Source organism: Oryzias latipes, chromosome 11, assembly GCF_053564925.1.
Source record: "Oryzias latipes strain Hd-rR chromosome 11, Olatipes_Hd-rR_3.1".
Lineage (NCBI taxonomy): Eukaryota > Metazoa > Chordata > Actinopteri > Beloniformes > Adrianichthyidae > Oryzias > Oryzias latipes.
Window position 1 is genome coordinate 29,114,744 of NC_136247.1, and position 23,273 is coordinate 29,138,016.

Consider the following 23,273-nt stretch of genomic DNA (forward strand, 5'->3'; position numbering starts at 1 on the left):
CTAAAGGACATAAGTGCTTTAAAAGAGTCAAACCTGACATTTCGGGTCTTTCAGACGGTCTTGTCCGTTGATGTCATATCAAAGTCTGTCATTACTTTACTAAAGCATGTTCGCAGTGCCGTGAAAAAAGGGTTATCATGTGTTTAGTGAACATAAACCTCACTGTGGTTCACCTTCTGCCAATTAGGATTGGTAAAAACACGCGTGTGATTGAACATGTTTGTTTGCATCACACATACATGCACAGACAGTAGAGACACAACAGGAAGACAAAGGTTACCAGAGACTGATTATTTACTTCTGGGTCAATTTGATCCCTTTGTACCCAACAATCTTGTCAGTTTCTGTTGTTTCTAACCACTCTTAGTATTGATTTGTTTAAATACATATCTTATCACTTAGATGCCGACCTACTATTCAAATTCAATTTACCGGTCTCTATAAGAGAAAAGGGATTGTCTGACTTGTTTGTTTTATTCTACAAAATAACTTGAAACCAACTTGATTTCAGTAAATGTGGACAGAAAAGTGAGGTGTGAGCTTTCTTCTGTCACAGCAATGATTTCTAGAAGAAAAGACGGCTGTGGCGTTCCTGTACATTCATGAGTTGGTTTATATTGGGGCAATATCTTGGTTGTTTAGCTCTAAATGACCCTAAATGGGAATGAGGGATGGATGGAATTACAGTGAGGGAGGTTCTGACTCCCTCAGAGGACTCCTGTGTGTTGAGTTCCCACTAAAAAGCTTTATTACGGTTCAGGAAAATCAACGTTCTACTTAAACATTACAGTTTAATAAAAGGCCGAGAAGTGTTCTCATGGAAAAGGATGTCTGCTTCTTCTTCTGCTTCTTCTTCTTCTTTTCGCTGACTGATCCTGTCATTTTCTGACCCTGTGGGTTTCAGATGATTGACATGATGACAGAAGTGTCTGCAGAGGAGAAATCGGAGTGCAGGGGTTCTCCACGGGGGTAAGTCCCACAGTCAAATATAGTTCTGCAGACGTGTCAGTCCCGGGCTGGACCGGGACCTGCTCCCACCCGCCTATATATACATGTGGAGGGAAGGAAGGGCCCCCACGCCACGGCGCGCGCTTTCAACCAAACCCACCAAGAAGAAGAAGAAGAAGAAGAAGAAGAAGAAGAAGAAGCTCGGCCTTCACCTGCCGTTTTCACCTGGATGCGTCAATCACGCTGGCCTGCATGTCGTTCTCCGTGACACCACGTGACCGTCTGATTGGCCCGTCAGTGGTTTGGGGGCGGGCGCTCCCAGGCGTTTGCTGAAATCCCATTGGAGGACAGCATTCAAGGTTGATGTGACGCAGCTTGGAATTCCCAAAGTTTTCGAGTTCTCTGGAGGAGAAATCTGTTCTCCTTTGGCAGAAAAGACCCAGGAAAAGGTTCTGCAGAGCTCTGGTCCACAGGAGCAGGTAGGACCGGGTCGGCCCGGGTTGACAGCGCCGCTCCGGGCTCGGAGGAGGAGGGGGGGATTAGCGCGTGTTTGTGAGGCGCGGGGCTGAGCGGGGACACGGAAGTGCGGGATTGGGAGTTTTTGGGCTCCTTTGTTTATCTCCGGGAGTGAAGGTTCAGACCGGTGCAGGTTCTCCAGGGAACCCCGGTGGACAGGTGAGGATGGCGTTCTGCGCGCTCTCGATCAGCGCGTTCTCGCTCCGGTCGATAACGGTTTATTGGATGAATGGATCATGAGACAGAATGATCGATTACAGATTTATTGGAAGAAGTCCAGATGTCTGCAATGTTCCGCTGCGCAGCAGCTTCATACCATGTTGCGTAACGACCACCGGCCGCTTATCCGCGGTGCGCAGAGCAGCTTAGCGCCGGTTACGTAACGGCTTAGAACCCCGCGCACGCTCCGCCGTCCGCTACCGTCGCGTCTGGAGCGGCAACCGTGAAGTCCCACAAGGCATCTCGGCTCTGGTATGTTAAACTGAAGGCTGCTGTTGTCATGCGCAGAACATCCGAAAAGCCAACCAGCCTCCTGCTGTACCGATTCTGGCCTGAAGGGGGCGATGTCGGACAGCAGCAACAGCACCGGCAGCAGCGGCTCCTCAACCAACAGCTGGACCCTCCTCTCTCCCGAGGTGAGCAGGGGCGGAGTCGCGATGACGTCACCTCAGGTTCATGGCAGTACTTTTTTTTTTTTTTTTGCTTTATTGAACACAATACAAAACAACACAAGAACATTTACATAAAATTAACAAAATATGGCGAATACAAGAAATAATACTGCAATTTGAAAGGAAGCAAAAAAACAAAACAAAAATTCTTATCAGTATGCATATATAAACCTGTCCATAGTCATAATCATAGAGAAATTAGGGAAAAGTATAACATAAGGAAACAAGAATTCCAGAGTTGGATTATGTTATAATAAAATGCAGGGGGGTACAACAGATAAATAAATGGTCTCGAATATTGGGAATTTATCAATATCTACTATGATGATCAGCCAGTAACCGTGTTCATCTGCTATATGGGACACAATTTTGTCTTGGAAGTTTTGGAGAAGTACAGCGACCCCTACTGATCTGGAATTGCCATGACGGAGGAAACCTTGTCCCCCCCCATTGCTGACACCAAAATGATTTATCTGCATTTGTAGAGTGCGTTTCTTGTAAAAAAAAATCAAAATCAACATTTTTCCCTTTACAAAATAAAAAAAAAACAAAAAACAAATAAACTTTTTCTCTTTGTTAGATCTCTCAGACCTCTTGCATTTAAATAAAGTAAAGAAATACCTGTTTTAAGGTGCAACATGTAACAAAAAGGCAAACTTAACAGACCTAAATGAGGCTGAAAGTATTACTGAACAAAAACTTTTAAGCAACAAAACCTTGAATTTACAATAACCATCTTAACTAAATAAATTGCAAGACTAACTAAAGTCATGGAATGACTCTCTGACCATTAATGAAAGCATAAGGACCACGAAACATTGTCTTACAACCATTCTTTCTCGCCTGCTCAACTTTGGGCCACACCGCTTTCCTTGCCTCTCTGTCTTCTTTGATGAGGTCTTCTGCAAAGCGGATGTTGAGGTCTGGACAGACTGGATGGTGTTTAGTCATTCGCCACAGTTCGTCTCTGTATCTCCTTCCTGTGAACTGAATGATGATTTGACGAGGGCGGTTGACGTCGGTTGGGCCCAGCCGGTGTACCGTGTCCAGAATGTTGTCCACTTTCTCTGTCCAGGGTGGTGCGATCTTTGTGATGAGATCTGCCACAATTCCTCCAGTGTCTTCCCCTTTCTCTTCTTTACCGCCATTTAGTCTCAAGTTCCATCTTCTCTTGTATCTTTCCGATTCCAATGTTTTCTTTTCCATCTCTGATGTTCTCTGCTCCAACTCCACAGTTTTCTCTTTCAGACGTTTCACTTCTTCTTCCAACTTTTTATTTCTGTCTTTACATTCTTTGATTTCAGCAGAGTTTAATTCCACAGCCTTGGCTATGGTGGATATAGTCAGAGTGTTTTGCTGCAGCTCCGACTTAAAGTCCATCATCATGCCTTTGAGGCTTTCAATTGCAGCCAAGATTGCGGCGTTTGAGGCTTCTCCTGGTCTGAGAGAGCGGGTTGCATCTGGTCTTAGCTTGTTTTGTGGCGCAGCTGGCTTCAAAGGTGATGCCACGCTGTTTTTTGTCCCCTTAGCATTTGTTTCCATGTCCTCAGGCGTGCAGTAGTCATGTGGAAACAGCATTTTAGCTCTAGCATTAGCTGTAGCTTTAGCATTGGGTTTAGTAGCCATGCTCGTATAGTTATTGGGCCTGTTAGGCAATCTTCAGTTGGCTCCTAAACTTGCTTTGTTTTATCTTGATATCCAGTGGAGAGTCGGTTTTGTAACTATTCCGTCCTAAAGTAACATTTTCAAGGTTATGTTGCGCAGAACGCTTACCGGACGTTTGCTCCCATCGCCATCTTGCCGCGAATCCCATGGCAGTACTTTAGAACAGTGTTTTTCAACCAGTGTGCCGCGGCACACTAGTGTGCCGTGGGAGATGGTCAGGTGTGCCGTGAGAAATTGCCCTCATTAACTGATCTAAAAACAATTACCATCTCCAGGAAATCAGCTCTTTGTTCATCCAAACAGGTCCTGATAAAACACTGAGAAGTTAAGAATATGAAATATCATAAAATTATTTTTTCTTTGTGTTTATATGATTCTATTAAAGACATTTTGATAAGAATAACGGGATACCGCGATTTAGCTGCAGCTATAACTGTGTAAGGAAAAGTCCCGCCCCTTTAACTGTCTCCACCAATCATTCTTGAAGGCTTAATCACATGTCATCAGTCTGACCAATCAGAAGTGGTTTGAGTATTCACTTCCTTGTTTCGATTTAGCGCAAAAAAGTCTCTCTGTTCTAACAAAAATACCAGCTAAAGCTCGTCTTTAGCGGTGTAGCTTTCCACAGAATCTGGTATCAGACTTGAACAAGTGAACAAAACCATGAAGCTCAAAGACGCTGGTCTTTCTGCGGTCGGCGGATTACGGGTACTACATCTCCCATGATGCAGTAAAGTGACTGTCTTAGCGCACAATGAGTCTCTCCTCTCAACGTCTTAAAACAACGAACACACATCAAACAGTTTTTGAATCTTTTGACTGAATTTTTAATACATCTTTTAGAAAAAACAGCTGCAGCTTCCAGCGTTTTCTGCAACAATTATCACAAAAATGCATGTGAGATTGCAGAGCGGCGGTAGATCAATAAAGACTGAGCCTTTTCTTTATTTTTTATTTATCTATTTTTTTGGATGCTGGTGTGCCGCGGGATTTTTGTCAAGGTTAAAGTGTGCCGTGGCTGAAAAAAGGTTGAAAAACACTGCTTTAGAAGAAGCATTTTGAAAGACCTTTCAACAAAAAAACAAAAAATAAAAACCTTGAAAGACCTTTAAAAATGCTCTTAAAACACGATTTGAACCATCGCTGCATGTAAACCCAAACCTGTGAATTTACACACTGAAAAACTTCAACCTTCATTTTATGTCACAGATTATTTTATATCCTTGAGTCTGTGATTATAAAATGAAACCCTATTTAAAATAAAGTCCTATATAATTCTCTGGACTGTTAATTACTGTCAGGATGATTGAGGGACAATTAGAAAAATAAACATTTTACGACTTTTCCTAAAGAAAACATAAAAAGAGTTCATGTTTCCATGGAGACGAAACGCCACGAGGCTACAGAAATCATCCTTTGGGTCATTATGACCCATGAACTAGAAAAACATTTGAACACAAGAAATGAGTTAAAAGGCCACACAAACACACACACACTCTAATCCAGATACACACACTCACACAAACAAACACACAGAGTCTAAGCAGCATTTTGTTGTTTTGCGGGATGATTAAAGGGTTTTTATAATTCACTTCATGAAGAATATGAAAACGGAAGGAAATTCCAGATTGAGAACTTTTTTTTCCAGTTTTCAGTTTAATTAAATCAGAAATAAGCTTAAAAGGGATTTTGTGTTGAGTAACAGAAAATATGATAAAAAAAAGTAACATGTTGTTTCAACAATAGATTTTACATTTTAAAATTCAATGAAGTTGCTTCATTTTGGGGGCTGTGGTGGAGTGGTTCTGTTTTGACCCGTAGGACAAGGGAAGCCGATGGAATCTCAAAATCACAACGGGTCATTCTGACACCAAACATCTTATTGTGAAAAACCTCAGAGGTGTGTCTGCTAACGTGTCACGTCACACTGTGCACGTTTGGCACGCCAGAAGGACCACGGCTGTCCAATTCCCTGCATTCCTCTTTGATTCCGGATGTCATTCCCGCCGCCGTCGCCTTCTGAGGTCACGTCTCTGCTGTGCGGCGCTGCTCTGGATTGCTGGCAGACCAGTTTTAACTTCCTGGACGACTGTCTTCCGTTTGTTTCCTAACACACTTTTGGTTTTTTGAAGTGGATAGATGTGTCCTTTAAGGGTCAGTGTTAGGGTTAACCCTACTGCTTTCTTTTCCAAACGGCGTGTCTGCTGTCACATGTAGATGTAGCTTCCACACGCGTGTACTGGTGGTAGTTTTCGCCAAAGTTACAGGGTCAAACCAGGATCAACGTAGAATGAAGGAAATGGGAGAACGTCATCACTGCTATTGACTGTAAATGAGAACTGGACTGAGAGACTCCTCCCTCTTGGCGTTCCAAACAGGAAGTGGCTCCAAGAAGCCAAAATGCCACAGACGTCTATAGAGAAATAAACCGCTGTCAGTCAGAAGAACCATTCTGGATCTGAGACTTTTTTTTCTTGATAATCCTAATTTTTGTTTCATGATCATTTTTCTGCTGTTCAAATTATAAACTGACCTGATTGGAAAGAGTGGTTGCCATAGAAACGTCGACTTGGACCAATCACTGGTTACATCCGGTTCAGAGATGGCGGCGTCCCCATCGTAAAAAAACATGAAAAGCATCACATAAAGCATAAGTGAATCAAAACACGAAACACAATAAAAACCTGAAGGTAAAAAGTTGGTTTTTCAAAATAAAAGCGGAAAATACAATATTGCCTTTAGGAAACTTTTTCTATTAAATGTGGAGTTTTGAGATGAACTGAAAAGGATCAAACCAAAGCAGTTGGGACTTTTGTACATCCGTGTCTGCTTGTATCGCCGTTTCCAAACCGTCTGTTGATGTCTTTACGCAGGAGGCCGCCGCCATTGAGAGTGTGGGGCCCGTGGACGACGGCACGGAGAGCCTGGGCGACGCCCCCAGTCTCTCTGAGGAAGTAGCAGGTATTTATCCACACACAGGCTGATTGTGGAGCCCGCACTGACCGTCCAGATCCCACTCTGATCCCCCATCTTCCTGTAGGAGCGGCGGCTGAGTTCAAGCCGGCTGACATCGCCGTGGAAACGGTGCTTTCTGAAGAAGGCCATCAGGTAGGTGGTTCGGTCAGACGTCTGCTCTGGCCCTGCAGGGCTGTGAGAACAAGAACAGAGATCTCTCATCCCCAACCGGGACATTCATTCCTGTAGCGTTCAAGGACAGACGGAACTCCAGAGGAACGTCTACGGCCCGGACGCTTTCTGAGCTGCTGAGGGAAAGACGTTAGCCACACCCACTTCAAATGTTCAGCCAATCACACGATAGACTAGACATGACGGATAGGAAAAGCTCTAAGTGGAACCCAGTTCTGCAAACACATCATCATAAAATGTATTTTAACAATTCAGGGTTGTTTTCTCCAAAGAATCCAGAATTGTTTGTCAGCAGACGAGGAAGAAAAGGCTGTTCACTCAGAGTGGGCGGAGTCAAAACACCTGAACTTCACCTGAATCAGTAACTCCGGTACATTAACTCAGGTAATCTGTCTGCCGTCACCAGGTGTGTCAAGAGACCTCCCCCGAGTCCAGCGAGGGTCCCATCCCGTCTAGTCCCGCCCGCATGAGCCCTCGCCCTAGCACCCCCCTTGACCCCCCCGACCTGGACTTGGAGAGTCAGCCTCCGGTCATTCACGACATCGTAACCACCTCCCCCAGTGACAACGAGCACCTGGGGGGCGTGTCTTTTGTCACCAACATTGATTTGAGCGCTCCCCTCGATGTTCCAGAGGTTGAAGTTTCCTCAGTGGAAACTGAGCTGCTGTCCTTGGCTCCGCCCACAGCGGAATGCTCCGCCCCTGCCGAGGTCGACACATCTGCCGACTCCGGTTCGATTCCCTCAAGTGACGTTGGGGAGACGCCTGACCGCACAGCTGAACCTGACCCCCCCACAGAGACTATCACAGCCACCAGCTCTTTCAGTGTCGAGGCTGAAAGTGGCGTGATTCCAGAACGAAAAGAGCCGCCGCCGCCACTGACCAGACAGTCGGATGATGAAGGTCCCGCACCGGAGACCAGGGGTTTGGCTGAAGAAGAGGAAGAGGAAGAGGAGGCTGCTGTGAAGCCAGAGATGCAGACTCAGGAGGAGGAAGAGGAGGAGGAGGAGGAAGGTAGGGAGCTACTGGAGATGAATTCTGCTTGGTCTGACATCATTGTATTGATTGATTGATACCTCCTTAACGCCTCAGTCGCATGCACCTGCGTGGGGGGGTTGACCTGTACCTGTGCTGTGGAGGGTCGTAGAGGAGCGGTTGCCTGTCGACGGGAGGACAGGGGTGTATTTCAGTCCCCTTGAGGCTCACATGGCCACCTAAACGGAACGTAGCATTGTGGTGTATCTGGTAAATGTACGGGGACGTATTCGTAAGGCTTAAAGCAGGTGCACGCACCTGACGTACAGGTGATGCTGTCGTACGCTGTCCTCACGCCACACTAGTTGTCAGTAAGGTGCGAGTACTGACTCCATTTTTTTCATCTGCTGACCCCCCGTGTCCACCTGTAAGGACAGTTGGGACTAAAGCTTCCTTCACACGACCATTTCCAATGAAAAGTCTGAGGAAACGCGCGTAAATGTGCATTTCAGGCCGCTACCAAAGTCCTGAACCACCGTCTTCCGGCTCCACGTACAAAACCTGCAGACATTGAAAGTTTCAAACTAGTTGAACTTTGAGCAAACAGGGACTCTGATTTGTTAGTGACGTACGGATGGCGTCCATTTTCAGGAGAAATTAAGACATTGCCATTTGTGTCCAGACAGAATTTAGCAGAAAGCAGAGCAGCAAACAGGACTCTGGCTTTGTCAGCATGTTTTTCATATGTGTCACGTAAAGCCCCCCCCCCCCTGCTGGGAGCGCCGGGGAAACCCAGGCTTTTAACCACGATGGCATCCTGTTCTCCAAGCTGTCCTTTACAGAGCTGCTCCTCATTCCTGAACACGGACAGCTGAGCCTCTGAGGATGATTGACTGGAGTTGAAGGACTCACACGCTACGCTATGTGGTCGTTTGAAGACGGACTTCCTGCTGGTTTCACGTTTTCCTCGCCTTCCCTCAGACCCGAGCGGCAGCTTCGACGACGGCCTGAGGAGGAGGAACGTGGCCTCCTTCGATGCGGCCAGACCGCGGACTTCAGACGAGGACGACGACGAAGAGGAGGTGGAGTTGAAGTTGCCGGAGAGGGGGGAGGAAAAGCCCTGGTTCTCTGTGAACAAATGCATTGTGGGAGCTCTGGTCCTCCTCTTCTTAGGTTCCCTTTTCCTCTCAGGTGAGTTCTCCTCTCATAAAACCTACTTCTGCTTTTCAAACATTCGTTCAAACGTCGTCGACGATCACAAATCCATCACTGTCATTAGCTAATAACCTCAAACTCTTTGAGCCAACTTTATTGTTCCAACTGTTGTTTACAACAGTCCCGATTGATTTGGTTTTCGCTCCACAATCGTCATTTCAAATAATTCCAGGTTTTATTTTATGCAGCAGATGCTTCTACCTGATCAAGTCCGTCTTTAATGACCTCGAGTTCAGCTGATTTTTTATTTGTTTACTTGATAATAAACACAACGTTAAATCCCACATTCTTTACCAAACACTTCTCCATCGCTCTCTGGAAAAGGTCACCAGGATTTTTCATAACGTTTCTTTGGTAACAGTTTATATTATTATTGTTAGTTACTGCATAATTAAGCATTACTAAGTGTGTTTTTAATGCATTAGTTAGCAGTTGACTGTTATTATTATATACTATATTATTATTATAACCATTTATGATGCATAAATGGGAACACTTTAAAAAACAGTTAATGTAGTTTTGTGCAGTCATTCTTTAAGATAAGCCAAAACATTTGTTATAACATGATAACAACCATCATCCTGGGATTCTTCTGCTTTAGTATTTTAGAAGGACGTCCAGGCCTTTTCCTGGACTTGGTACCAGTTCTGGTTTGAGATCAAATTATTGCAGCTTTTATTGCTAAATCATTTCAGGGAAATGTCTGAAGGAGCTTCAAGCAGCTTTGGATGATCGCTCTGCAGTTTTCTTGCATAATTAAGAATTCAGAGAGCGACTTTGACCAGATCTGGCAGAGTGTCACCCTGTGAGAGTAGATTTGATCTGATGTTAAAGAAAAGAAACAAAACTCCAAACGGATCTAAAAATGTCCTTTTTGTTGGAAAGGATTCGCCGTCTGTTTGACTGACGGCTCTCTACCTGTTGCTCCTCCTCCTCACCTTGTTTCCTGTGACCCTCGGTGTTTACGGGTCACATCAGCTGCTCTTTTGCTGGAGTCAGCCGTATCCTTGTGTCCGTTTAGGGTTTTGCTGACGAAGCTGCTGGGAGTCGCCGGGTTTCCTCTGTGAGCAGAGCCCGCGGCGGCGGCAGCGGCGGTTCTGCGCTGGCGGCTGGATCTCAGTTTACTGTCAGAGCTCACATCCATTGTGACGGCTGCTGCTGCTGCTGCTGCAGAAAGAGGCCGTTCTAGTCCCAGAATCAGGCTTTGGTCCTTTTTTCAGGATTTGCTGGGTTTCTGAGCAGGAAATCGAAATCTTAGATCTTTGATTTTGAGGATCTAATTCATAAAATGAGTCTAGAATTCAGAAATGGGATGAAGTCTGTTCTTTTGGGGCTGTGGGGTGTGGGAGGGGAGGTGGCGGCTGTGCATCATACCGCGCTCACACGTGTGATGTTCCGTGTTCTGACAGGTGACTTTGACGCCTCTGAGCTGAGTGATGGAGAACAAAGTCAGGTCTGTTGTTCCATAAAACCTCTTCAAACCACAGAAACTAACAATCAAACTGATGACAATGCCGATGTTCGTCACATCCAGGACTGGCTCGGCCCCGATCCTCAGGATATGAAAGCACTGATGGACAAACTGCTGCAGGAAAACCAGGAAATCCGTCAGCTGGAGAGTCAGCTGCAGGTCAGTACGGAGTCCCGTTGGGGTCAATCCTCCCTAAAGAGAAGCTGAAGAGCTCGTCCTGTTTTGGGTTTTCCAGACGAAGACGGAGGAGCTGGACTTGGAGGTGCGAGCGGCGGCGGCGAGCGGGGACGAGAGAGGAAAGGCGGAGTTAGAAACGGAGAACGCCAAGCTGAAGGAGGAGCTTGGGTCTCTGCCTGAGCTGAAGGAGGAGCTGGAGCAGCTGAGGGCCCGAGTGACGGAGCTTAGCCGGCTCTCAGGTACGTCCGGAAATCACCTGAGCTGCTCGGTCTGATCTCTGTGACCAAACCACGAAAAGATTAGAAATGTCCGTCATGTTAGATGTCTGTCTTTTTAGACCATCAAAGCTTTTCCTATTAAATGACGTTTTTACGTATCTTGAAACTCATTTCTAAGTGAACGTTTATTATAGAAGCTTCCAGAGATGCATCCACCCTAAAATGATTCTCTGATGTTTGTGAATTTTCCACAGCAGTCCCCCCCCCTCCTCCTTCCTCCTCTCGGCCCGATGATGTCGCCGCGGGAGAGCCGGACGCCATGGAGGACGCGGGTGCAGGAGCACCGCTCCAAGAAGAACTCCAGCGACAGAAAGGCCTGCTGATGGACAGCAAGAAGAGACTGGAGGGGATGAAAAAAGACGGGGGGCACAGGAAGCAGCTCCAGGACGGCCTGGAAGAGGTCCGCAGGAAACTGTCCCAACACGTGGAAAGTCTGGGAAAGAAGAAACCGCAGGAGACCAGGCGGAAAGAGGGCAAAGGCAAAAGGTCCGAGGGCCACAGGAAAGAGGAAAAGAAGGAGTGGAAGCACGGCAAAGAGGGAGGATGGAAGGGCAAGGAGGAGGAGTGGAAGCCCCCCAAGGAAAACTCCCACAAAGAGGCCTGGAGGAAGCACCAGGACGAGTGGGAGAGGAAGAAGAGCGAGCGCCGCGTGGACAGAGAGGAGCGCAGGAAGGAAAAGCCGTGGCACAGCCGCTCTCACCCTCCTCATCCTCAGCAGCAGCAGCCCCCCCGGCAGCAGCACCACAGCCACTTCTGGAAAGACCAGGAGCTGAAGCTCCACCGCAGCGTCCGCCCCCAGCTGGGCTGCAGCTCGCTGGAGGACTGCGCCGCCAAGGAGGGCCTCTACCCAGTGGAGCTGCCGGAGTTCGAGGAGCTGCTGGAGGGCTACCTGAGCAAGCTGGAGAGGTCGTCGGCCGAGAGCAAGAGCCGCATCAGGAAGCTGACGGCCGAGTTCTTCGAGGACGGCGTCTTCATCCACGACAGGGCGCTCTTCAGCAGCTTCGCCGAGGACGTGGCCGACGTGCTGGAGGACATGGTGGACCTGTTCGAGGCCGGCAAGCAGACGCGCCACGACTCCCTGGAGGAGGAGATGGAGGAGTTCGAGCGGGAGGCCATGTGGAAGTTCGCCGCCACGGCCTAGAGCGCCGGCAGAGCGCTTCTCGTAGGACGCTCCTTCTCCTCTTCATGGCTGCAGTTCTCGTAGCTTTTGGTACAGAATGTTCCACCTTCATCCGCCATGCTGGACCCAGTGGGGCCACGCCCCCTCAGTGAAGTGTCATGTTGTTTCTTCTAGTTCCAGTGCATGTTCCAGTCAGCGACGTTCACGTGGCTTTAGGGAAATGGTTCTAGTGTCTGCTAGTAATCCACTCCTTCATCCGGTATTTCAGAAGCATCTTCCTGCGTTTGAGCTGAAGCTAAAGGTTTCTGCAGAACCTCTCCGGTTCTGCTCAGAACGGCGGTTCCGTCAGTCTGTGAAGAACCGATCCTCGTGTCTTCAGGATGATCCCGAGTCAGGAGACAGAAGGAAAGGCCGTTCCTCAGATCACTGCAGCACTTTTCCTCACACCTTTCAGAAACGTCTCTGCTTTCGTTCCGGATGTTCCTCCAGAACCTCGGAGGTGAAAGGTCACATTCAGACTGGTCACATTTTTTTTTCCTACCGGGACAGTGTTGCTTTCCGCTGCTCCTCCTCTTTAGCGCTTCTGGTTTGACGTGCATGCAGCCGTTTAGGATTTTAACGTGTTTTTTTCTGAAGCGCGGCGCCAAAACGGAGGTGCAGCAGCTTCTCTGCAGGTCTCGGTTCTCGACGGGACGGCTTGGTGATGAGCAGAGGAGCCGCGTTGTGACGAATGTTCACCCTTTTCAGTGGTTTTGCTGGTCGGAAAATGCTGCCGTGCCTTTACCATGAGGTCTGATTTCATTTGCTTTAGCTGCGAGAAAACGACGTCTACAGAGTTAGCCTGCAGTTTGCGGGACGGAGAAGAATCCTTCAGTCCATTCTTCTCTGCTGGACGTCCCGTGGAGAAGCTTTGGACTCCAGAGGCTTGAAGGAAAGGTTCAACGCAGAAGTTTGCATCCTGTGGGGCAGCAGGACGATGTGATTGATCCCTTTGAAGAATTGTTTTCTTATTCTCCAGAATGTCCTGTTTTTAGGAGATAAATGTTCAATAAATTTTTCACCATCAAGTCTGTAATTGACATTTTTATTTGAATCCTTTGGATCGGAACAAACCATCTGCTCGGCGACGGTCGTTTTGACGGATCAGAAGCATTTATCTGAAAAATAACCTTTTTGTTTCTCACAATTCTTTTTCTTTCTCCACCTTAAAGCAAAACCTCACCAAACGTTGCTCCGTATTCCCGCCAAAAATGAAAATGGTAAAAAAAAAAAAAGCGTGATGACATCACAGCGGGAGGAACCATCTACAAAACGGACGGGGCCAGAAAGGCTTGTGTGGTCAAAAAAAAACTAAACCAAAACACAGGTGTTGGAAATACCCAAAGCAAGTTTTGGAACTATTATGGGATGGCCACAGGACCTACTGCTTGGCGGCCATTTTGAGATAAAATTTAAAATATGGTGATTTTTAATTTTTTTTATTTTCCCACAAGTTTGTGTTTTGTGTAGTTTGTGCAATCGTCACGTAATTTTGAAGAAAGGCCACCAGCTTTAGTCTACGAGGACAACCAACGTTTTGTTGACCTTTGACCCTGGGAAGAGGCCGTCTTAAATCCCCCCCCCAGAAAAGATGAATGACCTTTGGTTCCTTCTACAAATGTAAACTCCGGGGCATTCGATAAATCGCCTCCAAACTCCTGGAAGTTGGTTTCAAAGTTTGTCGATTTTGAACGGCGTGATGGTGGCGAGCTCGCTAAAGAGGCGTTCCCCTGTTCCCCATGTTTTTTTACAGAACTATTGCCAAAATCTATTATGTATGTTATCTATTATAACAACATACAATAAGAACGTATTAGGAATGTGGGCGGGGTTAACAAATAACTTTGTTGCTAAGGAAACCTGAAATGGTTGCTATGTAAAATCAAACCAACAGAATTGCCAAGAAATGTTTTTTTTTCCATGAAGTGCAGCTCTGACCGGCATGGCAGAGGGGAGGAGCCGGAGGCGACCAGTCAGCCGGTGACGGCGGATGGCGCCTGCGGCCCAGAAAACGCCGCTTGGAGCTTTAAATTTAACGGCTGCTGCCATTTTTTTAAACTCGTTCCTTTGGTTTTCTCCTGTCAACTTTGGGTTTCGGGGAAAAGGTGCCAAACAAATGTGTCATTACTATTTATTCCTTTCTAAAACGGTCAAAAAGGCTTCACTCACGCTGGCCGAAGGGCTGATGCTTAACTCAGGTAAACGCACAAACACAGAGGCGGGAAAAGGCCACAAACAGTCACGGAGGACGTCAGCAGCTCAGTCTTTGTCTGAGTTTCTGCTGAAAACATTTCAGCTTCAGGTTTGCATCCAACGAGCTCCAGAAGGTGGAGCGTTGAGCTGCAAGCTTCTCCTTTGGGTTCCAGCAGGAGATCCCTGCAGGCGTTTGTTTGTCCCCAGGCAGCGCCGTTATTTGAGTCATGTTTTCTATAAACGAATTACTGCTGCGGCGTGCTGGATTCCATCAGGCCGGCCTGATGCTATCGCTGCAGCAGAGAGACTGAGGGGCTTTTGTGCCACCATCATCATCATCATCATCATGGTTTGCCCTTTGCAGGTCAGCATGGCAGCTTCCTGCTTTTGTCTGCAGTTTTTCTGATGTAAACATGCAGCCTGGAGGATGGGGGTGAAGAGGAGGGCGTGCTGAGGCTTTTTTCCGCTGATGTGTGCACCCGTGAGGAAGATGAGGCGCGCATATTTAGAGGTGATGGTCAGAATAGAGAGAGACGAGGCTTCAGACACCTGCTGGAAGCAGAGCTAGTAGAACAGCTTCTGGTTCCTCGTCAGACTCCGACTTTCTGTTTGATCGTTTTCTTTGCAGCGTGAAGCAGCATGGAGGCAGCCATCACCACCATAGTCAGCCAGTTCCAGGTGCATGCTGGGAGTGAAGGATGCTCCAGCACGCTGAGCAAAGACGAGTTCCAGCAGCTGGTGGCTTCTCAGCTTCCAAACTTGGTGAAGGTGAGTCTTTGTTCTGGTCTCCACCGTCACCTGTTGGTCTGCTGACGTCTCTGACCGTCATTACAGAAAAAAACTCACAAAAAGCGTTTTTTTCTGTTGGACTGGGGTCTTTTACGCTTCATTATGAGTCAAATTAAAAACAAATCTATAACATGTGACTTCTTTGGAGACTTGGGATTATAAATCACAAGCTTTTAACTTCTAAGTGAACATTTTGTTTCATGTCATAAATCCTGAATCATCATTTTCTCGTCTCTGGTTCTCATGGAGGTCCCATGTTCCAGTTCTTCATTGCAAGGGGAGCACAGGGGAGAGGAGGGGGATGTGGTGGAGCAGGAAGTGGCAAAGATCTGTGAGGATGAAGTCTGGGAGAGTTTAGGAGAGGATGAGGAGGAATGGAGGAGATTTTTCAGAAGAAGGGCGCTGTTCAGATCAGTGGAAACAACAGAGGAAGTTAGGCTGAGGTCAGAGGTGAACATCTGTGATCAACAGGATGGTTTCATGCAGAGACAGAGAACCACAGATCTTTGCTCTGACGATGTTTCTGCAGAAGATCAGAGACGTTCAGAGGGATCTGGTCTGTGTCTTTAGATCTAGAGAAGGTCAGGATCCAGAGAGGAACGGTGGGGCTTCAGGGAGCAGAAGAAAGACTTTAGGGTCTGGAGGTGGAGAGGCTTGTGCAAGCAGGTGGAGGAAGGCTTCAGGTGTGACCAAAGAAAAAGGTGCAGCAGCCATGTTGTTGGTTCAGAGACAGGAGGCAGCAGAGAGGAAGATGCTGAGGTTCTCTCTGGGACCAGGACGGATCAGGAATCCAGAAGAAGAAGAGATCACGGTGGATGTTCTGGAGATCCATGCAGGGAAGCACCTGGAGACGGTTGAGAGGAGGAGCAGTGATGGGCTGGAGCTACAGGAGGAGCTTCACGGGTGGAGAGATGAAGACATGAGAGGAGGGTGCATGGAGAATTTGCTGTGGCGCCCCCTAATTTTCCCGTTTCTCCTTTTCATCCATGAATATTTTCTTTAAGTCGTTAAAATGTTTCATTTACAGAAGCATAAAATAGTCATAACAAATGTGAACTTTCTAACAGCTAAAACCAATGAACATTAATGAGTTTATCAAACCCTCAATGTCAGATCTATGACTAAAGAGAATAATTGCCCTTAAAGGCTTTTTAGGAGCAAAGTCTGTCTGTCAACCAGGAGGCAGAACCTTCTGGGATTCCAGGAGTCCTGATCCTTGTCTCCTCTGTGAACAGAACGCCAGCGACCCCGGAGTGATCGACCAGCTCATGAGCTCCATAGACGAGAACAACGACGGGGAGCTGACGTTCTCCGAGTTCTGGCAGCTGATCGGGAAACTGGCGAGCAAACAGGGAGGTTACGGCCAGTAGGCCTCCAGGATCTCCTGGTTGTGCAACACCTGAAAGGCATTTGAATTCCTTCACGGCTCCGCCCACCTGCGTGGCACATGTGTGACTCCGTGCTTAAGCATTTGTTGAATGTCTGGAACTATGAATTAAAGACTTCCTGGTGTTGCAGCTTCAACCATCCACTTCCAGCCTCCTGTCATTCATTCATCACCTTATATGGCGCCTGGTCGCACCCCCCCCCCCCCCCCATGACAGCTGCACCAATCCTGAAAAGAGGCAGCCGCTCCCGTCCAAGTCTGCGTCCAGAACGACCTTTTTCACAAACAAATGATGCACACATCAAGATTTTTAACAGGTGACTCTGCTGACGGGGTGTCCCCCCCCCCCCAGCTGTTTTACAGCCCATAGACTTGTTTTCATTCTGGAGGAGAGGCTAAATATCCTCCTTAACGTCTTGTTCTCAGATTTTTCTCCTAAAGCACAGATGTGACCTTTGGTCGATGTTCAGGTTCCAGCGTGGGAGGGGGACGACAGGCCAGCCAAAGAATCTGGAAGGACGGCTGGAGTTCCTGGCACGCTTCCAGATGTCGGTTGTTCAAATAGCCGTTCATTCATACCTGACAGGAAAGAGAAAAACCAACGAGACGTTTGGCTGCAAACAAAAACACCTCAATTGAATGATGATGATAAGTTTTAGCCAACAATAAAAACTACAAAGCTACTTTATTTACACACAAAAAATAAATTTTCAACCTGTTGCAGTTTTCTGACATCCTCCAGACTAGCAGCCATGCAGATGTGTCATCTGTGGAGGACATTTCTAAACCTGAATATCTCCAAACCACTGCAGACTCCTGAATGAACTCCTTTTGCTCTACATCTGGGAAGGGGTGGGACTCTGGGAATTGTAGTTTCTTGGGATTAAAAAAAAAAGTCAGGACAACAAGTTTCATCTATGGCAGTCAGGAGGTTTTTAACAGCAAAACAAATTTCTATCCATCCAGTTTTTTCTTTTCGGGGTCATGGGGCCGCTGGAACCTCAGGGGGTACACCCTGGACGGGTCACCACCCAATCCCTCCCCCTAACGCAACTTTGGGACACCTTAGAGAACATGCTTTTGGACTGTGGAAACCCCACGGATGCACAGGGAGAACATGCAAGCTCCACACAGAAAGGTCCCAGCCGGGATTTGAACCAGGGCCGTCAAGAGGGCTAACCACTGCACCACCCTAACACCAAGAATATAACAATTCAAAATATAAAATAGTATCACGCCAATTTATTATGCATTATAAAGAATCTCACTTCACAACTTTTTTAAACTTAAAAAACATTTTCTGAAAAGTTTTAAATAGTAGTGAACTATTCTACATTAACAAAGGGGAGTAGACTGCATCAGAAAACATCTGTTCTGCTTATTGTAAAGTTGAGAAACCTCAAAAAGTGATAAATCTTACGCAAATGGAGTGACAGTTACCCCCCCCCCCCCCCCCGCCCGTCTCCTGAGGCAACAGGCCGGTCCAGCGCGCGTGAAACGCCGCAAATCCCCGCATGACGTGAACGAACCGAGACACGAGCCAAACATATTTTAATAAAAGCCAAGTGTCCGTGTTTTCACGAGCTTTCCCTCCGTTTTGGGTCGCGCGCTTCAGAATTCCCGGTTCTCCTGCTCGCTCTTCCAGGTACACGCCCTTTGACACGCGAGGGGAAAACTTTAAGGACAGAGAGAAAAAAACCAAATCACGGAAGAGATTCTTTGGTCCTACTAGTTTGGCGAGTTCTGTGGGGCGTAAAGCGGCGTAGAAAAAGGCGTGGAAGAGAACGGAAAACCCACGTTTGCGCGCATTTCTCCAACTCGACGTGTCCTGCAGAGTTAACGGTGAGTAGCGAGACTTTTTCCTCCGGTTCCCCCTGTGCGTGAGCCGCGCGTGAGCCCGGGATTTTGCCACGTTTCGAATTTTTTGAGAGCGCCATCCCATGAAACGTCGCAGCTGTGGTTCTGAGGGGCGCATTCGGGGTTTCTGTCCCGTTTTGGGATCCTGGTGCGCTTTGGAAAACATGTTTTTAGTGAAGTCGGGACAGATTTGGTTCACTTGGTTTTTTTTGGAGCACTAATGCTTCTGCTTGACGTCCTTACATACCAACAAAGACCTTTTATGCTGAAGTGCAGGTGAGCTGCAAACAGCCTGTCAGTCACTGTTAAGGTGACTTCAGGTGACTCGGGAGTTTAGCGCGACACCTCCCATGGGAATCCAAGTCGTGCGTAAAAGCGCATTTTGGGAAGGATATTTACGCAAATCTGATTTTGTTTTTATATCAAAGTCCTGTCATTCCGCTTGACCTTGGTGCTTTTTTTTCTAGAGAGGGTGACAGCCTCTGCGCTGCTCTGATCATGATCTCGATTCTCCACCGTGTGGCAAACACACAGCTGCAGAAAAAAAATCTGCTGCTGGTCACAGTTTGCGGCCACGATCCGGCTTGTTCTCCTGTGAATATTTCATGGCGAACCCGCGTAGTGTTTGGCAGTAGTGCGCGCGCTCACCGTATCACATTCGGCCCTCCTGGAAACGCAACACTGCTTTGGGCTCCGCAGCAGAAACGGGAAACCGCCTGTTGTGGGCCCGTGCCTTTAATTATTTGCGCAGCTGTCTTCTGGCGCTTTTTGGAGCAAACATGTCCCGGATTAGAGCAAGGTGGGACGGATGCACTGAAGGATCCGTCCTAGAACAGAGGAGAGGAGCTGGTTTTTGGCCCCAGGCCTCTGAGCTCTCTGAGACTTGGGTGTGTCCACAGAAGAAGTCCCCTAAACTTTCCAGCGGAGCTCACATTTGTTTACAGTCCAACAAAAACCTGCAACAACATTTTGTTCAGTCACAGAGAAAACGTGCCTCCAAAGTGTGGGCCTGATGAGCTGCGTCTAACAGCAGCATGATCAGCTGCTCCTCAAAGGGTCAAGTGAAACTTTAGATCATAATGTTTCTGCTGTCAACGCCGCTGTCACTCTATAGGTGTGGGGACACGGAACACGGTCTAATTGCCATGAGGTGTGCATTAAAGGTGACGGTTAGACTGAATGGAATGAAGGCCCGTATTTTGGTGACTTCCTCTGGAACTAACCAAACTTCTTCAAACCAGCAGTTGGTTCCCTCGGCGACATGTTTATCTTTTCAAGGTTACCTTTTATCGTTTTTGTCTGTGCTTTTGTGCTCGGAGGTGGCCTGTAAATTCCTGTCCCAATGATCTGCACAGACAGCGATGAATGGAATTCCTGCAAACGTGACACTTACTGGTGCGCTTGACGTTGAACAATGTCGTTTATCTGTGCATCGGGCCAAACTTACGTTCTTGAGCTGTCAGAGTCTGGAGGAGTGTCTGGAAACATGTTTGTCTGTTCTAATTCTGATTTTATCTGTAAAAAAGTCAAGGGGGGGGGGGGGGGGGGGGCAAAAAGCAGACATGAGAGCACGCAGAGAGCAGGTAGTCCCTCAGGTAATCTGAATCCGGCCCTCTTTGCCGGTTCAGTGGATCAGATGGCCTATCAAAGATCAGAACTTCCATTGTGCACCAGCGATCGTCTCAAAGCTAGATTCCCTCTCGCCCTCTTCACCTGTCTCACGTCACTGTCCCTCGCAGATCCATCTTTGGAGTCAACACCTGAAACGAAAAGCCCCACAGGGACACCAGGGGATCCTCTGTCCCATTTTCCATTGCATGTCACCCGCTCCTGCGCTGTATGACGGCATGCGGCGCCTCCGTGTTTGACTGTCTGTGTGTGTCCTGACATGTCTCTGCAGGTGGAAGACTCATGGAGGCGGAACTTCAGAAAATAGTGAGGGTCTACCTAAAGTCCAGCAAGGGGAAGGAATATCTGGGAAAGAAAGATTTCCAGAACCTGGTCTCTTCCCAGCTCAGCAACATTCTGACGGTTAGGAACAACTTTATTGAACCTCTTTTTGTTGCCAACATTTTATTGCATAACTGCCTTCCAGAGAAGCACACTGTGACCTCTGACCTACTTTAACTGGTCTGGATGTTTATTGTACGATCGAACAAAGGTGACATTTGCAGCTTTACACAAACGAAACAATAAAAAACCTTTGATTCATGAAGATATGTGCTGGTTGACTCGCTGATGGTCACGACTGACGGTTTTGTCCTCCATCTAGGAGGCAGACAGCAAAGATGCAGTCGATAACATGAGCAAGGGCCTGGACTCAGACCAAGACGGTGTCGGCTTCGACGACTACATGAAGCTGGTGGGGTACCTGGCCTGCTCTCTCAGCCAGCAGCGCACGCTCGAAACAGAGACGTCTGCGAACAGCACCGCATCCGCACAAGAGCCGCAAAGCCCCGCTGGAAACGAGGGGGAGAAGGCGGAGGCCAAGGCGGAGGCCAAGGTGGAGGCCAAGACAGAGCAGAAGGCAGAGGCCACGGCCGAAGCCAAGGTAAACGCAGAACCAAAGGTCGACGTGAAGGTGGAGGTGAAAGCAGAGGGGGAAGCCAAGCTGGAGGCCAAGGTGGAGGCAGCTGCAGCTGCAACTACAGCAACAAAAGTGGAGGAGAAAAAAGCAGAAGAAACAGCAAAGGTGGAGCCGGCGGCAGAGGAGAAACCTGCTTCTGCAGAGAAGGACGTGGAGAAGAAGACGGGCGAAGCGGCGGCTTCATAGGGACAATCCACTACTTTGCCTCAAAATCACAGCACACAGCTCAAATTTACAGAAACGGGACACTGACGCCAAAACAAGCCGCTGTTTTTTCATGAAATGCTCAAAACCCAAATTCTTCTCTTTCAAACTCGGGATAAACCTTTCCCTAAATATGATTCTGTACGTGAAAGCATGGCTCTGTGTACATCCCACTGTTCCCATTGACCTCAATGTGATGCGGCTGTGCGACAGCGTGCAGACGTGCACTCCCTGCGTTCTTCCTGACAAAAGCACGTTTGACTGAACTGTCAAAGCCAGAAATGCAGCACAGAGCTTCCATCCTTCCTCAGCACTCACCATCGAGCTCCTCAGCGGAATAATTGGACATTTTGGCCTCTCATAAAGCTGGAAACTAACTTTTTCTACTTCCTGATAGTTGATTAAACTCTTAAACACTTTTTAATGCCTGAAGATCTCATTTAACTGGAGCCAAATGTCCACAAATTCCTTAATTCCATGCATCCCAACCGCACTAACATCTCCTGACCAGCAGCTGTGGATCATTTAGCATCCAAATAAAAGGTTTTCTTGCTAAAGCTCTGCGTCACTCAGACCCCCTCACTTCTCCTCCTCTGTCATCTTCCCTCACTCTCAGTGTCAGCAGCTGGCGGCTCACCTGTGACCTTCAGGTCGATAGTGAAGGTTCAGGGATGGAATCTATACCCAACCAGCTTTCCAGCCAAAAACCCGGAGCACAGCTTTGTTCTGAAGGGTGTTCCCCCAAATAGATCAGACAGGAAGGGGGAGAAAAGACACATTCTAGTGGAAAGCGTTCTGTCTCTTTGCATGCTGTTGGGTTTTCCCTGCAGAACCTGCAGCCATAGAGCCGCATCTCAAGTGACTTTCTGGCAGCTCTGGATAGAAGGAGAAGAGCAGAAACCTGACCTCCTTATTTTTTTTAAAGCTGTTCTTCAAATTCTCCTCAGCTGTTCAGGCTTTTATTTGAGGGGGGCCACACCCTTCCCCAGTCTGAACAAAGAGCTCACCTGCAACTGGATGCTTGGGCTTTAGGGATTTGGGAATGACTGGATTTTCAGAGCAACACACCCTGAGACACAAAGAATGACACAGAAGTGATCCTGAAAAAAGGCTGTAGCCGCAGGGAAAAGCTCCAAAACATTTAGTCTCTTCATATATTTACCTTATAAACCTGTAATTGTTTGAACCACTATAGAGATCAGTTCAAAATGTAACTTCTGTACAACATAACCACCTTTTAAGTGTATGTAATCTCCATAAGAGTCGCTGCTGCTTGTCAGGAATCTGCAGACGTTTCAGACACAAAGTCTCGCAGCTTGCACAACGCCGGAGCACCTGAAACTCTAAATAAGCAAGACAAATAGGGTGGGTCATGTGACCACTATGCTTACCTGTGACACACCTTTCTGTAAATACTCTGTCTCCCTCTACTCAGCCTTTTCCACCCGCCGTGCCTCATGCAGCAGCTTCTACTAACACCCCCAGCTTCCCAGACGATATTGTTTTTATGAATGAAATATCTAATTTTATAGTCATGCTTGGTACTTCCTGTGAACTACACACACCTGAGCCTCTTGCACCGATGGCATGTGTGGCAGCATGTCCAGCAGATCGGGTACAGCCTAAAAATGGACCAAATGCATCCAAACTGGTGTGTCAGATCTTTATTTAGGACGTGCTGACTAAACGAATCCAGTGTCTTTACTGTGACGTCACGGTGTTCAAACTCCCCAGAATGTTATTCTAGAAAAACATCTGCAGCTGAACATTTGACACCAGATATTCCAGAGAACGGAGGACGAGGTGGAACACGGATGAGACCTCAACATGGCTGCGTGTGGATGTGAGACTCGCAGGACAGTCATTCATTCCCAGGATGCTGTTGTCATTCTGTCGTCATGGTAACGTCTGCTGAGCTCGTTCTCCGTATGCTGTATCCATGTTAATCCTTGTTATTCCTATTAAAGAATAAAACTGTGAAAATCTGCGTTTGTCTGCGTCTGACTCTGTCCGGAGTCTGGATGTGTGTGAGGAG

The 23,273-nt window shown here is 47.5% G+C and overlaps 3 protein-coding genes and 1 long non-coding RNA gene across 8 annotated transcripts; 3 read left to right on the forward strand and 1 right to left on the reverse strand.

The window, feature by feature from the left end:
* Positions 1 to 1,075: 1,075 nt before the first annotated feature.
* Positions 1,076 to 13,249, forward strand: pbxip1a (pre-B-cell leukemia homeobox interacting protein 1a). Of its 4 annotated transcripts, none has more exons than XM_011480625.4 (10): positions 1,076 to 1,427; positions 1,972 to 2,099; positions 6,674 to 6,761; positions 6,841 to 6,908; positions 7,354 to 7,960; positions 8,903 to 9,112; positions 10,546 to 10,589; positions 10,671 to 10,766; positions 10,843 to 11,023; positions 11,257 to 13,249. In XM_011480625.4, the coding sequence occupies exons 2-10, from the start codon at positions 2,028 to 2,030 to the stop codon at positions 12,201 to 12,203; spliced, it is 2,313 nt and encodes a 770-aa protein (XP_011478927.1). In that variant the 5' UTR covers positions 1,076 to 1,427; positions 1,972 to 2,027; the 3' UTR covers positions 12,204 to 13,249. The 4 variants fall into 4 exon arrangements, with proteins under 4 accessions (XP_011478927.1, XP_011478929.1, XP_011478928.1 ...); XM_011480627.4 differs by having other exon boundaries at positions 11,260 to 13,249; XM_011480626.3 differs by having other exon boundaries at positions 1,405 to 1,623.
* A 1,674-nt stretch (positions 13,250 to 14,923) lies between these two features.
* On the forward strand, positions 14,924 to 16,734 carry s100a11 (S100 calcium binding protein A11). The gene is made up of 2 exons (XM_011480624.4): positions 14,924 to 15,182; positions 16,439 to 16,734. The coding sequence occupies exons 1-2, from the start codon at positions 15,054 to 15,056 to the stop codon at positions 16,571 to 16,573; spliced, it is 264 nt and encodes an 87-aa protein (XP_011478926.1). The 5' UTR covers positions 14,924 to 15,053; the 3' UTR covers positions 16,574 to 16,734.
* Positions 16,735 to 18,112: 1,378 nt separating this feature from the next.
* Positions 18,113 to 23,225, forward strand: s100u (S100 calcium binding protein U). 2 transcript variants are annotated; one of them, XM_004073695.5, is made up of 3 exons: positions 18,113 to 18,432; positions 20,348 to 20,478; positions 20,720 to 23,225. In XM_004073695.5, the coding sequence occupies exons 2-3, from the start codon at positions 20,359 to 20,361 to the stop codon at positions 21,218 to 21,220; spliced, it is 621 nt and encodes a 206-aa protein (XP_004073743.1). In that variant the 5' UTR covers positions 18,113 to 18,432; positions 20,348 to 20,358; the 3' UTR covers positions 21,221 to 23,225. The 2 variants fall into 2 exon arrangements, with proteins under 2 accessions (XP_004073743.1, XP_020562579.1); XM_020706920.3 differs by having other exon boundaries at positions 18,424 to 18,723.
* Positions 19,707 to 20,297, reverse strand: LOC144995457 (uncharacterized). The gene is made up of 3 exons (XR_013658982.1): positions 20,161 to 20,297; positions 19,895 to 19,962; positions 19,707 to 19,821 (listed from the first exon to the last, which is right to left on the reverse strand). It is a non-coding gene; the product is annotated as an uncharacterized LOC144995457 (long non-coding RNA).
* Positions 23,226 to 23,273: the final 48 nt, after the last annotated feature.

Coding starts and splice junctions, on each gene's coding strand:
- pbxip1a (XM_011480625.4), top strand. CDS start 2,028: ATGTCGGACAGCAGCAACAGCACCGGCAGCAGCGGCTCCTCAACCAAC. Junction 2,100..6,673: donor GGACCCTCCTCTCTCCCGAG/GTGAGCAGGGGC, acceptor GTCTTTACGCAG/GAGGCCGCCGCCATTGAGAG. Junction 6,762..6,840: donor TCTCTCTGAGGAAGTAGCAG/GTATTTATCCAC, acceptor ATCTTCCTGTAG/GAGCGGCGGCTGAGTTCAAG.
- s100a11 (XM_011480624.4), top strand. CDS start 15,054: ATGGAGGCAGCCATCACCACCATAGTCAGCCAGTTCCAGGTGCATGCT. Junction 15,183..16,438: donor AGCTTCCAAACTTGGTGAAG/GTGAGTCTTTGT, acceptor CTCTGTGAACAG/AACGCCAGCGACCCCGGAGT.
- s100u (XM_004073695.5), top strand. CDS start 20,359: ATGGAGGCGGAACTTCAGAAAATAGTGAGGGTCTACCTAAAGTCCAGC. Junction 20,479..20,719: donor AGCTCAGCAACATTCTGACG/GTTAGGAACAAC, acceptor TCCTCCATCTAG/GAGGCAGACAGCAAAGATGC.